This window comes from Lathyrus oleraceus, chromosome 7 (genome assembly GCF_024323335.1).
Source record: "Lathyrus oleraceus cultivar Zhongwan6 chromosome 7, CAAS_Psat_ZW6_1.0, whole genome shotgun sequence".
Classification (NCBI taxonomy): Eukaryota; Viridiplantae; Streptophyta; class Magnoliopsida; order Fabales; family Fabaceae; genus Lathyrus; species Lathyrus oleraceus.
In genome coordinates this window covers 223186440-223209639 of record NC_066585.1, presented here as the reverse complement: position 1 = coordinate 223209639, position 23200 = coordinate 223186440, and the positions used below count along the sequence as shown (strand labels likewise).

Genomic DNA, 23200 nt, shown 5'->3' with positions numbered 1-23200 from the left:
TATTATTGAAATGATTCTTCGTGGATCGAAAAACTCTTAAAACACTCTAATTTCATCAAATACTATATTTCTCTATCTATCTTATATATTATTTAAATCTATCAAAATAAACCATCGAAAACTTCAATAACATGAAAGAGCAATATTGAAAAATTATCTTTATCATCATGTATAATAACTCCATTTAGAAAAAACACTTCAATTCATTCAAGCAGTTATACATTATATATCAATTAAACTATATATTTAAGGAAAGCAACACAATATTTAACCAAAAGCAATATATATATATATATATATATATATATATATATATATATATATATATATATATATATATATATATATATATATATATATTATATATATATATATATATATATATATATATATATATATATATATATATATATATATATATATATATATATATATATATATATATATATACTGATCTGAACTCCCTTGATTTTCTCTCTCCCTCAAATTCTCACTCACATCTCCTCCACTCAACTCAGAATACTTATATACTCCGCACAATCAAAGAAAACACAATGAATGGCAAAAAAAAACTGTTAACAACATGACTAATTCATACTCATCATTAGCATCACACGCCATGTGTTAACTAACAACTTTTCCATAGTAAATCTGAAGAAATTATCAACGCCATGCACCATTACTCTCATGCATGTATCAAGAAAATTTTACACAAAATCTCCTAGTTTTCTCCATATTCTCATGCTCCTAAGGTATTCGACGTAATTCCAATATGGACGAACCTAGTACCAGTACTAGCGGCAACGCTATGCATTCAGATTTCGTGGAAATAACTATGGATGTGCACCAAGTTGTTCCACCACCACACGTCAGCACTCTACAATTAATCAAAATCAAACTCAAGGAAACTTTTTTCCCCGACGACCCTATACGGCAATTCAAAGGAAAAACTCTTAAGACGAAACTCATCCTTGGAGCTCAATATTTTTTCCCTATTCTTCAATGGTTACCTAATTACAGTTTCAAACTCTTCAAATCTGATCTTGTTGCTGGCCTCACTATTGCTAGCTTAGCCATCCCGCAAGGAATTAGTTACGCTAAGCTCGCAACTCTTCCTCCGATTATAGGACTCTGTAAGTATGTTAATTGATTCTACCTGATTGTTATAATAAGTTCAAAAATGATAATGTGAGTGAAAATTTATTCTAATTATAGTTTTTTTTTGTGTGTATGAATGATAGATTCGAGTTTTGTTCCGCCGTTAGTTTATGTTGTTCTTGGAAGCTCGAGAGATCTTGCGGTAGGACCTGTTTCGATTGCGTCTCTTGTGATGGGGTTCATGATTGCAGAGGAAGTGTCCCCTACAACACAATCTGATCTCTTTATTCAGTTAGCTTTTACTTCAACGTTTTTTGCTGGTATTTTTCAAGCTGCTCTTGGAATTCTAAGGTAATTAATTGAGTAATTGATCACAGTATATATAATAGTATATGCACATGTATATATCATTGTCTTATATTGAGTGATTGGATTACAGGTTAGGTTTTATCATTGATTTTCTATCTAAGGCGATTTTACTTGGTTTTACGGCTGGAGCTGCTGTAATTGTGTCTCTGCAACAGCTAAAGAGTTTACTTGGGATCACACATTTCACTAAACAGATGGCTATTATTCCTGTCATGCGTTCTGTTTTTGACAATATTCATGAGGTTGATTTTTATGATGAAGTTTTATTTTATTTTATTTTATTTTATTTAGGGACAATTTTATAACTAGTAAAAAGGTAGTATATTTTCAATAATGATTTTTGTGGTTTTTATGCAGTGGTCATGGGAAACAATAGTGATGGGGGTTTCCTTCTTAGGGATTCTTCTGCTTGCAAGACACATTGTAAGATTTTAGTCTAATTTTTTGTTGTTGTAATTATTGAGTTAAATGCTATTTTCTTTGTCAATCATTCCCATCATGCTTCTCAATCTAATAAATGACTCGATCTTCAAAGCCCTAGTCATGATATCGGCTACTTGAAAACATGCTATGCAATACTCCATAACTAGTTTTTCTTTAGTCGCTTCATCCCTTATGAAAAGAAACCTAGTTTCAATATACTTATTCCTTCCATGTGAAATACGATGTTCGGTTAGATGAATGGAAGATTTGTTGTCCACCAACAATGTCAAAGCAGATTCTTTCCTGTGTCTTGTATTTCTCTATTGATCTCAACTCCTCTAGCATTGCATCAATCCATTTTGGATCTTGCAATACTTCTTCAAATGTAACTTGGTCCAATTTTTGGAATGAGTGAAAAATGAACCAATTCATCTTTGTTCTTGTTAAAGGGTGAAACCTTGCCAATGGTATATCTGACATAGGTCCTAGGTGTTTTCGGTAAAATATAACGAATGGGTTGTTCTTTTGGGGTCTTGGCTATATATAACCCCCTGGTGCTTGTATTCTCTTAAATATCATGGGATCATGAGTGAGTCCAGTTTGGGTAACTCCCTCTCCCAGCCTTCTCAAATGTGATCTTGCCCTTAGTGACCTTATCAGAGTAACTGAGTGTGCGAATGTGCAACTTGGACTAGGTAAGTATTCATTTCATGGGGCATATGCTCAGGTCATGGGTCATATGTCAGGATATTGGACCCTCGAGTTGATGTGATGACCTTGATGATGAGATGTGTTGTGTGGGTCGAGCTTGGTTTAGAGTTTATGAATGTCCAGCCTTCACCATTTTTCTTAGAATCAAGATTCACACCACACCATACATCACCCCACAACCTCGCAAATGGTTTCTTAATTTTATGAGATTCTTACTTCTCTTTCCCCGGTCATGGTATCAGTGTTGTCACTAGCACAAAGACCAACCATCACACCAGAAATTTTCTCCTTTTTGTTGTCCTCTCAATTCCAATTCTTCAATTCATCTAGTGCCACATCTCTACTGATTTTTTATGATCTCTTGTCACATGATATCTTACTAGCACTATTTGTTCTCTGTTATCGTCAAATTCATTTTTAAGTTGATCAAGAGCAGGTCTATAGCAAATAGAACCAAATACTCTTAGATGACTTACATTTAGTTTAGTTTCTCTTAGAATGTGTGGGTTAGGTCTAACTCATCCCTAAAAAAACGGCTTGTAGGGTGAGGATTGCCCCCACTTATAAGCACATGTTCAGGCCATTTATCGTCCGATGTGGGACTCTTAACACCCCCTCTCACGCCCAGGATTGAACGTCTGAAGCGTGGAACTAAATGGTGGATGATCCGATAGTAGGTGGCCCAACAGATCTTAAACGAAGCTTTGATACCATCTTAGAATGTGTGGGTTAACTCATCCCTACAAAACTGACTTGTAGGGTGAGGGTTGCCCTCACTTATAAGCACATGTTCAGGCCATATATCGTCCGATGTGAGACTCTTAACAGTTTCTGGTCATGCTTCCTCAGACGTCATTCCCTTCAATCTATTTTTAGGACACCTATTTAGTAGATAGACTACAGTTGACACAAGTTTTCTCCCTAGGTATTTTGGAAAATCCTTTCCCTTCAACATGTCTCTCATCCTATTCATGATACTTTTCTTTTTCCTCTATGCATCTCTATTGTGTTGAGGTGTGTATGGTGGTGCTACTTCATGAATTATCTCTTCCTCTTCACACAGGGCTTTGAATTCAGCTAAGACATGCTTTATTCCATCATTAGTCTTTACAACCCTGATGAATTTTCCAGTTTTCCTAGACAACACTACTTTAAATCTTCTAAACAACTTAATCACTCCGGATTTCTTCTTAATCATGTAAATTCATGTCTCTATAGAGAAATCATCTACGAAAGACACACAATATTTGTTGTCATTAAGTGAGTAGGTTTTCTTAGAGCCACATACATATGAATATACAATATATCAGACGATAGGCTTCGATCTAGAGGAGGTGAATAGATCGCAAGTTATTAACTTTAACAAAAATTTGTTTTGAAAAATGTATGGCGAGCAGAAGTAACCCGGATCGAATCGTCTAACCAAACCACTATCAAAAAGCTCGGATATGCGTAATTACAATCAACGTATGATAACGAACACAAATTAGATCAAAATCTATCAACCACAACCAATAGAATGTTATGCTAAAAGTATAGACTATTCTCAATGATAAAATACACAAAAATGCTATTGAGTCAAATTTTCGAACATCTTGCGTGCAATCGATTTCGTTAAGAAGTTTGTATAGTTTTGTTGATCTTCAAATCCAACCACAATCTAAAGGATTGTGATTAACTCAACAAAACCTTTTTCAAATGGTTTTCAAAAGAGTTAACCAAACGTATTGATCGCACAATCGATGAATTCAATAATTTGCAAATGAAATGTAAAAGAGTATATATATATATATATATATATATATATATATATATATATATATATATATATATATATATATATATATATATATATATATATATATATATATATATATATATATATATATATATATATATATATATATATATATATATATATATATATATAATATATAGAGAGAGAGAGAGAGAGAGAGAGAGAGAGAGAGAGTACACAAGGATTTGTTTAAACCATTTCCCAATCGACTTCGCTAGTGGTACGTCTACCCTCAATTCGAACTCGAATTGAGATAGTGAAATTAACCTTACTTTGCAAAATTTGCTTGCAAGAGAAATGTAGCAAACTCCCTGACAAACCATGTGTTTGATGTTGATTCTAACACTTTCTCTTCCCTTAATCTGAGCTAGATCAAGTCACCAAACAATACCAATTTGATTCACCGTCTCACGTTACTCCTTTGCAAGAAATCCTTGTTATTCAAAGCTTTCACTTGATTGAATCCAAATTACGTAATTGTTGTAACCCAAGATTTACCAAGATGATCCACCGTCTCACGCTACTCCTTTGCAAGAAACCCATTCTTCAAAGCTTTCACTTGATTGAATCCAACTTGCGTAATCTTGTCTAAAACCTTCAAATCCCTAATTGATCTTGAAGGAAAATCCCAATTTGGTTTTCTTATTTGAAACCCTCAAAGATCATTCAACCCAATTGATTACAACTTAATCCTAATTGGACCTTATCAAACTATCTCTTGATCACACAATAAAATTTATTATGTGTAGTTATTGTATGAATGCAATGAAAGAGGATGAAAATGATGAAAAGTTCTTTGAAACTTTCAGGTTTTTTATCTCATATTATGAAATGATGCATGGATGACTATATATAGGTAAGTGTGTGTAAAGTAAAAAACAGAACATAAATAGGTTGCAAAATTATAAAACTGGACATTTTAAATAGTGGGACTCGATCCATTCGAGGTGGGAGTCGACTACTAAGGGCAAGGGAGTCGACCCATCCTGGACAGGGATTGAATATCAAAAATAGCTTTCAGTGGAAGTTGACCCATAACTCGAGGGAGTCGACTCCTTAGTGATATGTGTTAACTCCAAACCCCTTATGTATCGACTCCTATTTGACTGAGAATTCTCTTTTCAATATGCTTCAGAGGGAGTCGGTCCCTAGCACGGGTGAGTCGACTCAAAACATGATTTTTCACAAAAATGCATATTTTTGACATTTTTACCTTGTCCAAATGCTTTTGACTTGATCTAAAAGTCTCCTAAGATGAAAATGCAACAAAGACATAGAGAGATAAGATCCAATGTACAAATACTAATTTCTTAATTTTGACATCAATCAAAAACCTCTAAAAGAATAGTGCATTCACAAACTCCCCATTTTTTATGATAGCAAAACGTATGGCGTATTTGTAGTCTTTGATCAAAGCTCCCCTTGAATGTGTGCGTCTTCCCTTAATCATTTGCCAACTAAACTTTGCTACTTTGATCTTGACATATCTTATTCCCCTTTGACAACATCAAAAAGAAGAAAAGAACCATAATACGTAAGAATCATCAACTAAAACATGCAACCACATGTATACCACTCAAACGCATTTGCAAAGATAAATTGTACCAACAATAACAACACTCACACAGAATGACGTTAAAGTAGAATACAAACATAAATAACCAGCAATATGTTCAAAATCCAAATAAGTTAATGACAAACTCAGTACAAGATTAACGCACGATAATGGCAATAAAATAAACAAACATGAAAAAGGATGAAATGAAAATGCATGCAAAATAGTGGGAAAGAAATTGTCCACAAGCAAGATGGCTTAATGTCCACGACTTCCCCGACGTCCACCTCTTGGTTGTGGTCTCTGTTAGACTATGGCACGGATCTAGAAGGGGGGGTTGAATAGATCCCAATTAAAAACTTGAGTCGGCGCTACCAATTTGAGAGAAAATTGGTTTTGAAAATTTGTTTTGAATGTGGAAGCGGCCGAGGAAAATTTTAGTCTAAAACGAACCGTTATTGGAAAACCGGATATGCGTTAAGCTAATGGAATAGAGATAAAATGAAATACTAATCACTACACTATTTGCACACTCAATTGATATATTTCACTAACTAGCAAGCCTAGTTCCAATGATCCAAAATACCAAATTAAACTGAGTGCAAACTTAAGACAACTTTGGCTTATGCAAATTCACAAACACTTGGTGTGCATACACTCCAAGAGATATTTGAGTTGAGTAACTAATTCAAATTTATCTAGTACAATATACTATTGTACTTTGTATTCAAACAGCAGTTTTAGTTTCTTACTCAACTTATATCAAAGTTTGGGAAAATTGCTTAAACTAAAATCACTTAATTTTTAAGCTGAAAAGCACTTATGCAGAAAATTAAAGAAGACAGAGATTTGATGAGGCAGTTCCCCCGCCGTCCTCGCTTCGGGGTACGTCTGCCCTCAATTCTAAAAATAGAATTGAGATGATTAATTAGATATCACCTGTGAAATTTAATCGTTTATACAAGGATTGCAAAGCATGTAAACAACAGAACTTCCAATGTGTTGAATGATGCTTCCTATCCTTGCTCCTTGATTCAAGATGAATCAAGACCTTCGATCGTTGTTGCTAGACCTCCGATTTCAGCCCCTTTGTTGAAGAATCTTCCGTTCTTCAAACCCTCGGCCCGGATGATCTCAAACACAACGAGTCGAACCCGAATCCTTCACTTCAATGCCACCGAATCCGCTACTAGACTGATGAAGACTTCCTCTTCTCAATCACCTTCGCTCGGCTGAATATTGAAGAACGATTCGTCCAAAAACCCCCAAACACAAACCCTTATTGGAGGACAAAACCCTAACGGTTTTATTCAAGAAAGAACCTGCCACAAGCTTCAACCCGAACTGGATTCTTCGATCACAGCTTCGAACCTTATCACCTTTAATCGATCACGAACCACATCAAAAGTAATTGTTTGCAGATGATGTGTTGTGAAATGTTGAAGATGAAGATGATGAGTCTTTGACACCTTTTTCACTCTTTCTTGTTTCCTTGAACACTTGAACTAAAATTAGCAAATGTTGGTTAATAAAAGTGTTTAAACTTCTATATATAGTAACTGACAAAACCAATCAAAAATAACAGAATTTCAAACAGTGGAAATAACTCAGAAAACTGAGTTTACGCACGAGCGGTCGACCATAGGTCGGCGTGCGCTGAGCCGTGAGTGATGCGCCGACCCCTATGGTCGACCCATGGTTCCATGTGCTGACCCAGGATAGCATCATTATGCTATGCGTTGACCTCTGGTCGACTCAAGGGATTTTTGCGCTAATCCGTGAGTTATGCGCCGACCCTTATGGTCGACGCAAAGAAGCATGAGCTGACCAATCTTCAGTTTAGCTGAGCTTTGCGCTGACCCGTGAGCTTTGAGCTGACCCCTATGGTCGACTCAAGGCCTTCAAATCTGCATAAAACTGTGTTTTGTGATTTTCATGCATTTCGTCATGATCACACTTTGTCCACATATGTTTTTAATCATTATAATAGATTTAGACAAAAGTAGAAAAGGATATGATGGGTAATGTGTTGCATTTGTTTGTAGACGTGCATGATGGTCATTTGTCATCATCGAAACTTGCGATCGTATGTTGTCGGACTCTTTGTCTTTACATACTCCCCCTTTTTTATGATGACAACCTGTATAAATCAACGTGACAAATAGCATGCGGTATTGACACATTTTGCACACTCCCCCTTTCTTTTGTAATCTAAGGCTATCTGCAGAAAACGACTGTTAGTTGTGGGCATTTTTGTCTGCCTGCTTTGTGCACTTTTCTCCCCCTTTGACAACATCAAAAAGAGAGACAGAGTGATTATTCAAGATAACAAGGAAATTTCACAGGAAAGAACATAAACAGATAATAATAAAATACCAATGTCATTTCTGAGCAATAGTCATTGATTAAGAACAAGTAAAACATAGAAATACATTCAAAATAACAATCAAACTACAGAATGCATGTAAATGTCTATGTCCTAGTGGCGGTGTCCTGGATGATAACAAATGCCCGGGTTTTTGTAAGGGTCAGCCAGAGATGATAGGTATTCGGTGACACCGTTCAGATGCTTGAGACTCTCGTCGATTGACTTTTCTTGAAGTTCAAATGAAGCCGAAAAGGTTGCAAACCGGTCATTCATGCTCGTAGAGAAGGAGTCGAGACGCTCATTTTGGGCCTGAATTTGCTCGTTGATATGAGCATAGCGCTCATCTTGAGCTTGCATGAAGGACTGTTGAGCGATCTGCATATTGCGCATCATATCCAACAGTTTTGAAGAATCTGCTTGCTGTGGAGGGGGACGGAGGAGATTCTTCCTCATCTTGGTGATACGGCTGGTAAAATTGACGGTGAGTTGACCAGCCCGTATGTTGCCATGCACCCCAGCCACCCCAGCGTGGAACATCTTCTTCATTTGTATGCGACTGCTGAACCCAAGCCGAGCCGGAGTAGTCATGAGTGTCAACGGGTGGAGGACTATCATCTCCACCATTGTGATCAAAATCGTGCCTGGCTTCTTCTTCTTCATTTTCTTCTTCATCTTCTTGTTCTTCGCTTTCATCACTGTCATCATCTGCAGGAACATTTGCTCTTCGAATAAACTTATACATTCTCCGCTCATTGCGTCAAAGATATCCCATCATAGACATAGTTTTTGTGCTGAACTCTTTGTCAGATGTGATGGAAGTGTACGGGAAGGACAGATGATTAACGTTGGCTGCAGTCAGGACCTCTTGAATGAAGGATCCGTAGGCAAGAGCCGTTCCTCGTCCGGAGTCACGTAGCCCAAACATTCTACTGGCAATGTAGTACGGCCAGTTGATTTTCATCTTATTTTTCAGAATGTAAATCAGATGAACCTCGGCCGGTTCGACTCTGGAGAGTCCGCCTTTCTTTGGTCGCAGGATTCGTGAGACAACCCACTGAAGAATCCTTTCTCTGGCTTTCAGCTTGCCGACAGTGACAATTCGTGGGAACGCGTCACTGTTCACAAACTGATCAGGATAGGGTCGTCTCAGCATGTTATTTAATGCACTCTTAAACTCATAGCCATCTATGTGGTGAGAGTCAGTTACCTCAGGTAGAGGGTTTCCAGCATTATCAACAGACATATCAAAATATTGGTTCCAGATATTTGATTTAAGCGGTACCTTTGTCGGACCAATTCTAGAGTGAAACTTGTGCCCGCGAAAGTTGTCATGAAGGCCGGCATAGAACATTCGAACAAGGTCTTCACTGTATTTAGTATTACACTCCAAGAAGTTGATAAAGCCCTGATGCTGCAGCAGAGCTAGGACTTCAGGAAGGTGCATGCGTTCAGCGGTAAGTTTGTAGAACGCATGTTGTTGCACAACGCCTCTTTTGCTGATATCTCTGTTGAAGACTTCGACGCGAGCGGGTGGAACGAGTGATACAGCAGATATGGGGAGAGATGCGGCGGATGATTCTCGGGATCTCTTGCCGGAAGGTCTGCGTGATGTGGTAGCCATTTGAGCAAGTTTGAAACTGAGTGTTTGGGTATAGAGAGAAGGTTTAAGAAGGGTTTTGAGAGTGATTCTGCTAGATAGAGGTTTCTCCCAATTTATAGTGGAAAGGTTAGGGTTTTGGGAAGATGGAAGATCAAGGAACAATAGCCACTAGGTAGATGCAAGTTACAAAGTAGTGGATAGTTTGAAAGGTGATGGAATGTAAATGCACACTTAATGATAATTTTTGAATGGGAATGCAAAAAAAACGATTTAAATTTTTCTGCAGAAAAACGAAATTTTCGAGCGATGCGTCGACCATAGCCCTGTATGCGTCGACGCATACTGTTTGGTTTTTGAGAAAATGCAGAAATTATTTTAGCTTGCGTCGACCATAGCCCTGCTGCGGTCGACTCATACAGTCCAAATTTCAATTTTTCACTATTTGCCACATGCGATGACAGGTTTGATGCATAATTAACACATCATACAGCAATAAACATCCAAAGAGAGAGATCATATATATATATATATATATATATATATATAAACAACATCATTATGAGATATAACTATTGTAGTCATGAGATTTTGCAGAGAGAGAAAGAGAGGAACAATATCACCTCAATGCCGGAGTGACTTAGTGAACGGTAGACTTGTGCTTACAACAATATAGATTTGTTAGAAGTACAATATTAAAGTCTTATATGGAATAAGGTAAAACAGCAGATTATAGTGCCCGCTCCGAAATATCGAGAATGCCAAGTTCTCGGCGGATATGAAAGAAAGGTTCAGTGGCTAGCGGCTTTGTGAAAATGTCCGCTAGTTGATTTTCAGTATTGACATGTTCAAACACAATGTCACCTTTCTCTACATGATCCCGAAGAAAGTGGTGTCGTATTTCGGTATGTTTGGTGCGAGAATGTAGCACAGGATTCTTGGTTAGGTTAATGGCACTTGTATTGTCACAAAAAATGGGAATCCGTTCAAGTTTGAGGTTAAAATCCAATAGTTGTTGCTTAATCCATAGGATTTGGGCACAACAACTACCGGCAGCAACGTATTCCGCTTCGGCGGTTGACAAAGCAACAGAAACCTGTTTCTTGCTATGCCAACTGACCAAAGAGTTTGAAAATAAGTGACACGTGCCACTGGTGCTCTTCCTATCTGATTTGCAACCGGCAAAGTCGGAATCGGAAAAACCTACCAAAGAACAATCATTACCTTTGGAATACCACAGTCCATACTTCGGAGTACCGGATAGGTATCGAAGTATTCGTTTGACGGCTTTTAAATGGGATTCCTTGGGACATGATTGAAATCTTGCACACATGCATACGCTAAACATAATATCGGGACGAGAAGCAGTAAGATAAAGGAGTGAACCAATCATACCTCTATACCGTTTTACATCTACTTCCTTACCGTCTTCATCTTTGTTCAAGTTGGTACACGTAGGCATGGGGGTGTCTATGGCCTTAGCTTTTGCCATGTCAAATCTCTTGATAAGGTCCAAACAGTACTTTGTCTGGCTCACGAAAGTTCCTTCTTTGAGCTGTTTAATTTGCAGACCGAGAAAGTATGTGAGCTCCCTCATCATACTCATCTCGAATTCGCCCTGCATAAGGTCAGAAAACTCTCTCACAAGATTCATGTTAGTAGATCCAAATATGATATCATCTACATAAATTTGCACTAATATCAAGTGCTTTCCTTGACGTTTAATGAAGAGGGTTGTGTCAACCTTTCCTCTTGAGTATTTTTGATCGAGTAAGAATTTGCTTAGTCTCTCATACCAAGCTCTAGGAGCTTGTTTGAGGCCATACAAAGCTCTTTTTAGTTTATAAACATGATCAGGATACTCATGGGATTCGAAACCCGGAGGTTGTGCGACATAAACCTCTTCATTTATGTGACCGTTAAGGAACGCACTCTTGACATCCATTTGGAATAGCTTAAAGTCTTTCGCACAAGCGAAAGCAAGGAGAAGGCGTATAGCCTCGAGTCGGGAAACCGGTGCATAAGTTTCCTCATAGTCGATGCCTTCCTCTTGGTTATACCCTTGCGCGACTAAACGCGCCTTATTACAGGTTATTCCCCCGTTTTCGTCCAGCTTGTTCCTAAACACCCATCGGGTGCCGATTACTCGATGATCTCGCGGAGGAGGGACAAGGTCCCAAACCTCATTTCTGGTGAACTGATTAAGTTCCTCCTGCATTGATAAAAACCAGTGTTCATTGAGTAGGGCTTCTTTAGGGTTTTTAGGTTCCATCTGCGAAACGAAAGCGAAGTGATAACAGAAATTACTTAGCTTAGATCGAGTTGTTACACCCTTTGAGATGTCCCCGAGAATGTTGTCTATTGGATGGTCTTTGGAAGACTTCCAAGCTTGAGGGAGATCATCATTTGAAGGCGGATGAACTACCTCGGTTTCTTCACGGTGTACATCTTTGTCCTCCTCAATTTTGACTATGTCGGGTTGATCAATCCCCGGCTCGCCACCTTTGAGTATGTCTTCGGTAGATGTACCTGCACCATGAAAAACACTACCCTTTCCGACGTTTCTCGGATTGGATTCATCAAAAGTGAAATGTACAGACTCTTCTACAGTAAGTAATCGTTTGTTGTATATTCTATATGCTTTGCTAGATTGAGAGTATCCGAGGAAGATACCTTCGTCGGCCTTGGAATCGAATTTCCCTAAGTTTTCCTTTCCATTGTTCAATACAAAACATTTGCAAACAAAGACATGTAAGTGAGAAACATTTGGCTTTCGCCCTTTTAAAAGTTCATACGGTGTTTTGTTTAGAATGGGGCGAATGAGCACCCTATTCAGAACGTAACAAGCCGTACTAATGGCGTCAGCCCAAAAGTATTTCGGTAAGCCACTTTCATTGATCATTGTTCTTCCCAATTCTTCCAAAATTCGATTTTTACGCTCCACAACCCCATTTTGTTGAGGAGTACGTGGGGCGGAGAAGTTATGATCAATACCATGGTTACCGCAATATTCTTCAAATAAGTGATTTTCAAACTCACCTCCATGATCACTTCTAATTGCAACAATGTTTGTATTTAGTTTATTTTGGGAAAGCTTAGCAAATCGTTCAAAGGCGGCGAATGTGTCGCTCTTACTTACTAAGAAAATAGTCCAACAAAATCGAGAAAAGTCGTCCACTATTACGAAACCGTAATAGTTTCCTCCTAGACTTTTAATCCTAGATGGCCCAAATAAATCCATATGGAGAAGCTCGAGAGGTCTCGTTGTTGAAACGATATTTTTGGATTTAAAAGAGATCCTCGTTTGCTTCCCCTTTTGACAAGCATCACAAAGATGATCCTAGGTGAACTTAATTTTGGGAAGACCTAGGACTAGATCTTTTGAGACTACTTTGTTGAGTAAGTCAAAGTTAACACGTGCTAAACGCCTATGCCATAACCATGAATCTTCACTCATTGTTACAAGGCATTTGTCACTTGTTAACGATACTTCATTTAAGTCAAGCATATAGACATTGTTCACACGAAGACCATTAAACATACTCTTCTTATCATCATTATGTACAATTTTGCAACAATCTTTTGAAAACGATACATTGTATCCTTTGTCACATAATTGACTGATGCTAAGTAGATTGTGTTTAAGACCTTCGACAAGCAAAACATCAGAAATAGTAGTAGAGGAGGGATTACCTACACTACCTTTACCAAGTATTGCTCCACGGTTGTTGTCACCATAAGTTACATATCCCTTCTTCTTAGCCACAAAGTCAATGAAGAGAGATATGTCACCTGACATGTGCCTTGAGCATCCACTGTCGAGAACCCATCTTCTCTCGGTAGTCTCGAGGCATTGTACCTGTGACAAGATAATTAACAAGAGAAGGTACCCAATTGCTTATTGGGTCCTGAGTGGTGAGGAACGAAATGGTTGCATTTGGGCATCCATTGATAAATGCCTTTAGGAACTAAAAACCTCCTAAATCTACATTTAGCAATGGAATGGCCTTTCTTGCAACAATAGAGACAAGAGAAAGTTGCATTTGGATTGCTTTTGCTATCTTCATCTTTTATAACATATTTATATTTTTGATATGGATTAACCATACTTTTTCGAAAATTTGATTTGTCGATAGCAAAGGTAATCTTGGGCTCAAGAGCCTTGTCAAGTTTGGCTTTTAGGTTTCTTACTTCACCTTGCCAAATGTAACAAGTATCACACCCAAAGTTCATCATTCTACTTTTAAGGTCCTCATAACTTGTTTTTGTGCTTTCCACTATAGAAGCTTTAAGTGCCTTAAGTTTCCTCTCGGATTGTTGAATTTTATGTTCCAAATGTGAAAAAAAATTCTTATTTGAGGCAAGTCTTTTAAAGGCCTCTTTCGCTTCATAGTGTAAAGTATCAAAAGCAGTTTGCAATTCATGATGAGACATACTAGAGGATTTTTCATATTTAGCATGTCGTACCTGTTTCTTTTTGTTCTTTTGATGAGCAGAGAGACATAAATTTGCATTTTCATCTTCATCACTAGAACTTTCATCATCGGAGGAGTCGCTATCGCTTTCCCAAGCTATGTATGCTCTCCTTGGCTTTGATGGTTTCTTGTGTGATTTGTATGAATCTTTTTCTTTTGTCTTTTTGTTCATCGGACAGTCCGGTTTGTAGTGACCCGACTTTCCACACTTATAGCACGACCCTCTAGTTGTTTTTCCTTTTGAGTCATCATTTTTAGAGAACCTAGATTGCTTCCGAAAGTTTACCAAGTTCTTCTCGGAATGTTGGATGCCGTTCTTTCTCACGTAACGGTTGTAGCGTTTGACGAACAACCCCATATCTTCACTCTTGTCCTCTTCTTCTTCGTCACTCGATGAATAATCACTTTGCTCTTTTGCTTGAGACTTTGAGGAGGAAGTCTTTAGAGCTATTGATTTCTTTTCACTCACCTTTGCTTTGTCTTTCTTATCTTTCTTTTCGTGTTGTTCCAGGCTTAAGAGAACTTGTTCGTGCTCTTGTAGTTTACCGAACAATGTTGTCAGGTCCAATGTGGTAAGATCATTTGCCTCTTTGATGGCGGTCACTTTCGGCTGCCATTCCCTGTTAAGACATCTTAAGATCTTATTAGTAGCAATATCATTGGAAACAGGCCTACCAAGTGAATGTAATCGATTGATGAGATGAGTGAATCTCTTTTGCATGTCAGCAATGGTTTCCCCTTGCTCCATGAAGAAGAGATCAAACTCTTGTGTTAGTGTATTGATTCTAGCCAATTTAACATCATTCGTCCCCTCATGGGCAATTTGTAGTGAATCCCACATAGCCTTAGCAGTAGGACAATGGGATACACGATAGTATTCATCTACGCCTAATGAGGAGATTAGGATATTTTTGGCTTTCCAATCATAATTGTATTTCTTTTCATCAGCATCGGTCCATTGTGCTTCGGGCTTAGGCACCACTTCGTTGTTCTCATTGGTCATGGTTATTTGAATTGGACCATTGAGAATAACATTCCATATTTTTCTATCTATGGAATTTATATGCACCCGCATACAGTCTTTCCAATAACTATAATTTTCACCATTGAAAACGGGAGTTCTATTATAAGCCCCTTTAGGTTCGTTAGCCATTTTCTATCAAACTTGTATTTTGAAGCACGGAGTGAACCGGAGCTCCTGATACCACTTGTTAGACTATGGCACGGATCTAGAAGGGGGGTTGAATAGATCCCAATTAAAAACTTGAGTCGGCGCTACCAATTTGAGAGAAAATTGGTTTTGAAAATTTGTTTTGAATGCGGAAGCGGCCGAGGAAAATTTTAGTCTAAAACGAACCGTTATTGGAAAACCGGATATGCGTTAAGCTAATGGAATAGAGATAAAATGAAATACTAATCACTACACTATTTGCACACTCAATTGATATATTTCACTAACTAGCAAGCCTAGTTCCAATGATCCAAAATACCAAATTAAACTGAGTGCAAACTTAAGACAACTTTGGCTTATGCAAATTCACAAACACTTGGTGTGCATACACTCCAAGAGATATTTGAGTTGAGTAACTAATTCAAATTTATCTAGTACAATATACTATTGTACTTTGTATTCAAACAGCAGTTTTAGTTTCTTACTCAACTTATATCAAAGTTTGGGAAAATTGCTTAAACTAAAATCACTTAATTTTTAAGCTGAAAAGCACTTATGCAGAAAATTAAAGAAGACAGAGATTTGATGAGGCAGTTCCCCCGCCGTCCTCGCTTCGGGGTACGTCTGCCCTCAATTCTAAAAATAGAATTGAGATGATTAATTAGATATCACCTGTGAAATTTAATCGTTTATACAAGGATTGCAAAGCATGTAAACAACAGAACTTCCAATGTGTTGAATGATGCTTCCTATCCTTGCTCCTTGATTCAAGATGAATCAAGACCTTCGATCGTTGTTGCTAGACCTCCGATTTCAGCCCCTTTGTTGAAGAATCTTCCGTTCTTCAAACCCTCGGCCCGGCTGATCTCAAACACAACGAGTCGAACCCGAATCCTTCACTTCAATGCCACCGAATCCGCTACTAGACTGATGAAGACTTCCTCTTCTCAATCACCTTCGCTCGGCTGAATATTGAAGAACGATTCGTCCAAAAACCCCCAAACACAAACCCTTATTGGAGGACAAAACCCTAACGGTTTTATTCAAGAAAGAACCTGCCACAAGCTTCAACCCGAACTGGATTCTTCGATCACAGCTTCGAACCTTATCACCTTTAATCGATCACGAACCACATCAAAAGTAATTGTTTGCAGATGATGTGTTGTGAAATGTTGAAGATGAAGATGATGAGTCTTGGACACCTTTTTCACTCTTTCTTGTTTCCTTTAACACTTGAACTCAAATTAGCAAATGTTGGTTAATAAAAGTGTTTAAACTTCTATATATAGTAACTGACAAAACCAATCAAAAATAACAGAATTTCAAACAGTGGAAATAACTCAGAAAACTGAGTTTACGCACGAGCGGTCGACCATAGGTCGACGTGCGCTGAGCCGTGAGTGATGCGCCGACCCCTATGGTCGACCCATGGTTCCATGTGCTGACCCAGGATAGCATCATTATGCTATGCGCTGACCTCTGGTCGACTCAAGGGATTTTTGCGCTAACCCGTGAGTTATGCGCCGACCCTTATGGTCGACGCAAAGAAGCATGAGCTGACCAATCTTTAGTTTAGCTGAGCTTTGCGCTGACCCGTGAGCTTTGAGCTGACCCCTATGGTCGACTCAAGGCCTTCAAATCTGCATAAAACTGTGTTTTGTGATTTTCATGCATTTCGTCATGATCACACTTTGTCCACATATGTTTTTAATCATTATAATAGATTTAGACAAACGTAGAAAAGGATATGATGGGTAATGTGTTGCATTTGTTTGTAGACGTGCATGATGGTCATTTGTCATCATCGAAACTTGCGATCGTATGTTGTCTGACTCTTTGTCTTTACAGTCTCATACCTCTATACTAGCCCTGACCATCATTTCCAAACTGATCATCCAGAAAATTACACATCTCACGGTAGAACATCGAGTAGTGAGAATGATTTTGATCTTGATAATGAAGAATGTTGTTGATACCAATAGTGGTTGATCCATGGTTGAATTCCATATTGGTGCAAATGCTTTGAAACTGATCCATAACAAAAGTAGGAAAATTCTCAAAGTTGGTGTCTTGAGCAGTCATGTGTTATTGAACCAAACGGAAATGCTCCTCTTGAGCTGCTTCAAAAGCAGCATGCCTACGAGACTCTTCCTGTTGGCACTCTAATTGCTGAAGACGCGTGTTCTCAAGCATATCAAGAATTGAGGGATCATGTCCACTCGAACCAATACCAGAATCATTCCTGTATGTTGTGCCATGTTGGTGTTGAGAGTTGTACTGCCATTGTCCCCAACCATGTTGGGTTTCTTCACCTTGTTGAACTGTTGAATTTCGAAGCTAAGCCTCATCTCCACTATAATCTGCATCAGGCATGTGTGCATCACAATGCTGATCATCATCATCCGCCTGTTGCTGTTCAACATATGTCGGATCACACTCAATTGGATCATCATAATTGTAGATACGTCTACGAGACCCCTTTATGCAAAAGTAGTAGACTTTTTTATCCTTAACCTTTTTGTATCCCATGTTAGCCATGGTAGTTTTACTAAACTCTTGAGTCAGACCAGGAGAAATGTTGAAAAGTTCTTGCGAACCAATACGAAAATGCTTAAGGATCTTACTAATCATTGAGGCATAACAAAAAGATAATCCTCTGTTACACTACGAACCGTAAACATCCTATAGACGAAGTAGTATGGCCAACAAATCAACAACTTATTTTCAAGAATATACATCAAGTGTACCTCTGATTGATCAATCCTAGAGTGACCTCCCTTCCTTGGGCGCAACACATGGGTAACAATCCAATGAAGTATCCTTGGGTTTCTCTTCAAATTTCCTGTGGACATTTTTTCCAAGTTGTCATATGACCTAGGAGCCTTGAGACAAGAGTTCAAGTAAAGCTTCCAATCAAAACCACTAACTACTCAGTGACACGAGTGTCTTGAGGAAAAATTGAGAAACCATATAAAGCTTTCCATACTTCTTCAGTAACATGATAAGAAATGCTTCCCATCCGGAACCAAAATGTAGCACCCCTTCTTTTCTCCAAGCCAACATAAAATATTCTTATCAGGTCTTCATTGTAATATGTTTTGACCTTCAAGAAGTTGTCAATCTTTTGATGTTCCATAAGTGTCACTATCTCTGGAATATGCAAGGTTACAGCTGTGGCAGGGTCAAAGACGTGTTCCTTCACCACGATCCTATTCTTGCAGAATTTTTCAAAATCACTGACACAATCAGGATGAAGAAAAGATAGAGCACTAATAGATGCTGATGAAGATGAACCGAAAACATTCTTGCCTTTGTTTGACTTAGGAGGCATGATTTTGAGATGTAAGATTGTGCACACAAAGTGTTTGACAAAATGTGTCAAAGAGAAAGTGATGAAGTTGAGTAAGTTTGAAAGACCTACTAACCCAACCTGTTATAAAACAAAGAAAGCAATCCACAAATGAAGAAAATAGATGAAAATTTGATGGAATTTGGGAAGATGAGGGAGATTTTGGAAATAAGGGTTTTGTAGAAAGGAAATATGAAACAGGATGGATTGAGAGAGAAATGGAGTTAGTGAAGAGTTGTAAAGGGTGAAAAGAGGAATTGAAATGGATGGGTTTAATGAAAATGAAGAGTTGTGATGATTGAGGTAGAGGTTTGAGGAGATGAACTCGGTTGAGAGGAGGAAGATAGTGTTTGGAAGTGTTTTGAATGGAATGTGTCGACCCCTAAATCATAAAAAATTGACCAAACAAAAAATGTCTCAAAATCTTGCGAATGAGTCGACCCATAGCTTGAGGGAGTTGACTCCTACTAAATTAAAATTGAAAACTACACCAATGTGTTGACTCATACAAGTTTGGAGTTGACACAAAACGTCCAGAACCAATTTTTGAGATAATCCTTGACTATACAAAACCTTAAGTCGGCTTATGAAGTTTTGAGTCGAAGCTTGATTTGTGGACATGGACAAGTTAATGCAAAAATGATATTTTTTTCATGCAAAAATGAGATAAATAACATGCTAAACAAAAAAAAATTAACAACTAAAACTGCTAGCACCTCCACGTGAGTGACTAGTGCTCTCACCTCTATTATTGTTGCTGCAAGAAGATTGATTTGAGTGCCACTTTCCTCCATTTTGTAGTGAGGTTTCTTGATGAGATTCTTCATCCATTTTCCTTTGCCTTTCTTGAACTTATTTCCTTCAATGCTTGCCTGAACTTGCAAAGCCAGTTCAGTCACATTTTCTCACTTGCATTTCTCTCATTCAATTGTTGCTCGTATTCCTCTAACATTCCTTACAGTTCATCCACCTTCATTCTTCTAAGATTCTTTTTTTCTTCAATAGACCCCACTATATGATCGAATCTCGGACTGAGACTTCTCAAAACATTTTTTACAATAAGTTTATCTGTCAAAGGTTCACCACAGTTCTATATTGTTTGTTTGAAGTTTCACTTTCGTCAACTTCCCCGCGCCTCCATACACCTTGTAATCCTTTTCCGTTGCCTCCTTGTACACCGCCTTCTAAGCAATTTTTGGTTTTCAGCCAACACCTCTACGTCAGAACTCACCACTTCCAACACATCTTGGAAGCCAAAGAGTACCTCCATCTGTTTAATCCATCTGTCATAGTTCTTTCCGCCCTCGGCCATTGGAAGAATACCAGGAATATTGTTCAGAGATGTTGTCATGGTTGCACATACATTCTTGTCACGGTAGAGCCGAGCTCACGATACAATTACTGGAACTTAAACATCAAGAACTGAATTGAAAGAAAGAATAAGACTCAACAACATAATTTGAATTAACCTTAACTAACAGTATTTATATTTAATAATGTATTTTGAAATTATATATAAATTTTATGAGTAACACTTGGAACTTCAGAGCTAAAACAGAATGGAAAATGTCTGCAGAGCATAAGGAAGCCACATTTATTCTGGGTGTCAGCTGGAGCTCCTCTTGCATGTGTCATCATCTCCACTATTCTCACTTTTGTAATCAAGGGTCAAAAACATAACATCATGATAGTAAGCCTCTCCTTCCTAACGAATTAAAGCTTCTTTTGTCGATATTATTCTGAGTAAGTTCTTAGCTAAAAATCAATGTCGTGTTATTTTCTAGGTTGGGAAATTGCAACAAGGAATAAATCCTGCTTCAGCCGACATGTTGCTTTTTCATGGAGATTATCTTAGTCTAACCATCAAAACCGGAATTGTCAGTGGCATTTTAGCACTCACCGTAAGTTTCACTCTCTTTTACGGGGTATTTATAGGCATTAAAAATATATTTAACCGTATGTTCTTTTATTTGTATAATTAACATTGATTAACCCTTGATTGTTTGTTTTACTTGGAAGTGTCGAAGTACCAAACAATGTTTGAACCTTAATAAATATTAATGGATAAGTATATGAAACAGGAAGGAATTGCAGTGGGGAGAACATTTGCAACTCTAAGAAACTACAAGTTGGATGGAAATAAAGAAATGATGGCAATTGGGTTCATGAATGTGGTTGGATCTACCACGTCATGCTATGTCACAACAGGTTCTTGTTAATCTGTACTCTAAAAACTAATAAAATTAATGAAGTGTGTTGATAAACACATTATTAACTTACTTAAATGATTAAAATTTCAGGATCTTTTTCTCGGTCAGCTGTAAATCATAACGCGGGTGCAAAAACAGCAATGTCAAACTTAGTAATGGCTGTGACAGTCATGGTGACACTCCTTTTTCTTATGCCGCTATTTCGATTCACGCCTAATGCTGTCTTGGGTGCAATCATAATAACAGCAGTAGTTGGCCTCATTGACATCCCTGCTGCTTATCTCATTTGGAAGCTCGACAAATTTGATTTCGTTGTGTTGTTGACTGCTTTCTTTGGTGTTATTTTCATCTCTGTCCAATACGGCCTCGCTCTTGCGGTAAGTTCATTCTTCTGTTCTACAACATGTTTTAAAATGATTATGGGCACAATGAAACTTATATAGTCAATGAAAACAACAAGCTTCTAACTAATATAACTAATTTGTAACTAACTTTTATATCTTTGATGAATACTTGGTAAAAAAAAATCCAAGATCTCTTTGATGAATGAATTATGATTGACAAAGGGAGATGTTCATCTTGTTAACCAGGTGGGATTGTCAATTCTTAGGATCCTACTGCAAATTACAAGGCCTAAGACAGCAATGTTAGGGAACATACCAGGGACAGCCATATATAGAAATATTCACCATTATAAAGAAGCTACAAGAGTACCTGGTTTTCTAATTCTAAGTATAGAGGCTCCAATCAATTTTGCTAATCTTACATATCTCAATCAGAGGTTGGTTTCAACATATTTATCAAATTTTTCTAACTTTTTTACCTGCGTTCGATATTGTTTTCTCAGTTATCAAACCATTGATATTTTTTATTAGGATATTACGGTGGATAGAAGAAGAAGAGGACACCAAAACAGAAAACTCGTGCCTTCAATATGTGATTCTTGAGATGTCAGGTAACATCATCATCAAATTGACCTTATTTACATCAGGTTCAAAGTAGCTAGAAATGAGATTTTTTGGAGCATACTGCTTAACATGTTTCATACACATCCAATCATAAATGATATGCCATATATGTATCAATTATGTGATCTTTGAATTTTCAGCTGTGAGTTCCATAGACACAAGTGGAGTCTCCCTTTTCGAGGAGTTGAAAATAGCATTGAAAATAAAAGGTGCTGAGGTAAGATTGCTGAATTATGACAAGCTTATTCATCTACACCTATCAAGGACCAACACTTTTGATGAAGGCATGTCTGATGTCCGTCACTGACACTTAATTAATTTACTTTCTAAAATTAATATCGATATCAACATATCAGTGTCGTGTCTAGTGTTCGTCTGTGTTAGTACTTCCGCACCTTGACAGTTTAGAATCCATATATGAACTATGGCTAATTGGAACAATTTATGACAGCTTATATTGGTGAATCCTCTAGCTGAGGTTATTGCAAAGCTGAAAAAAGCAGATGAAGATAACGATTACGTACGACCAGATTGCCTTTTCTTGACGGTTGGAGAGGCCGTAGCTGCACTTTCATCAGCAATGAAAAACCAATCAGAAACCATAGAAGAAGAGATAGAATAGAATAGAGGTTGTATATATACTAATCATTGTATATAATATTTCTTTGCATTATCTTCTTTCGCATTATCTTCTTGCTTTGCATCTTCTTCAAAAGTTATACACATGATTTTCTATTTACGTCATATAAGAAAAATTAATAAATTACAATTTAAAAAATAAAGATATCCACGTGTATCTGCAAATACATGCAGATATCTCAAAATCCATGCAGATATCTCAAAATCCATGGATACCCGTCTGATGGGTGGGTATTCGCACGGTATGAGATGGGTATGAGTACTATATTTACTAAACGGGGCGAGTAATGGAGGACTAATACTCGTGCTCTGATTGAATAGGAAAGCTCTAATGAAGTTGAGTACAACCATACAAAAAAGACTTTTAATAGAAAAATAAACTTTGCAAAAAAACTTAGTTCTAAGGCAAGTGGATCATTTGTTTCTCCATAATTTCAACTATATAAAGGCTAATCCCATTATTACAAAA

General features: G+C 37.6%; 1 protein-coding gene across 1 annotated transcript; it reads left to right on the top strand.

Annotated features, from left to right (window-relative positions):
• Positions 1-495: 495 nt before the first annotated feature.
• On the top strand, positions 496-22747 carry LOC127106131 (probable sulfate transporter 3.3). Its single transcript, XM_051043420.1, has 12 exons — positions 496-1133; positions 1242-1449; positions 1538-1709; positions 1825-1890; positions 20491-20604; positions 20699-20815; positions 20996-21122; positions 21215-21501; positions 21715-21905; positions 22000-22079; positions 22233-22309; positions 22544-22747. The coding sequence occupies exons 1-12, from the start codon at positions 773-775 to the stop codon at positions 22712-22714; spliced, it is 1971 nt and encodes a 656-aa protein (XP_050899377.1). The 5' UTR covers positions 496-772; the 3' UTR covers positions 22715-22747.
• The last annotated feature ends 453 nt before the right edge of the window (positions 22748-23200 follow it).

What these genes read in the sequence shown, in the direction of transcription:
- LOC127106131 (XM_051043420.1), top strand. Translation starts at nt 773, where the DNA reads ATGGACGAACCTAGTACCAGTACTAGCGGCAACGCTATGCATTCAGAT. An exon ending in TTTTTGACAATATTCATGAG is followed by an intron (nt 1,710 to 1,824) that starts GTTGATTTTTAT and finishes GTTTTTATGCAG; the next exon opens with TGGTCATGGGAAACAATAGT. An exon ending in TGAAAATAAAAGGTGCTGAG is followed by an intron (nt 22,310 to 22,543) that starts GTAAGATTGCTG and finishes AATTTATGACAG; the next exon opens with CTTATATTGGTGAATCCTCT.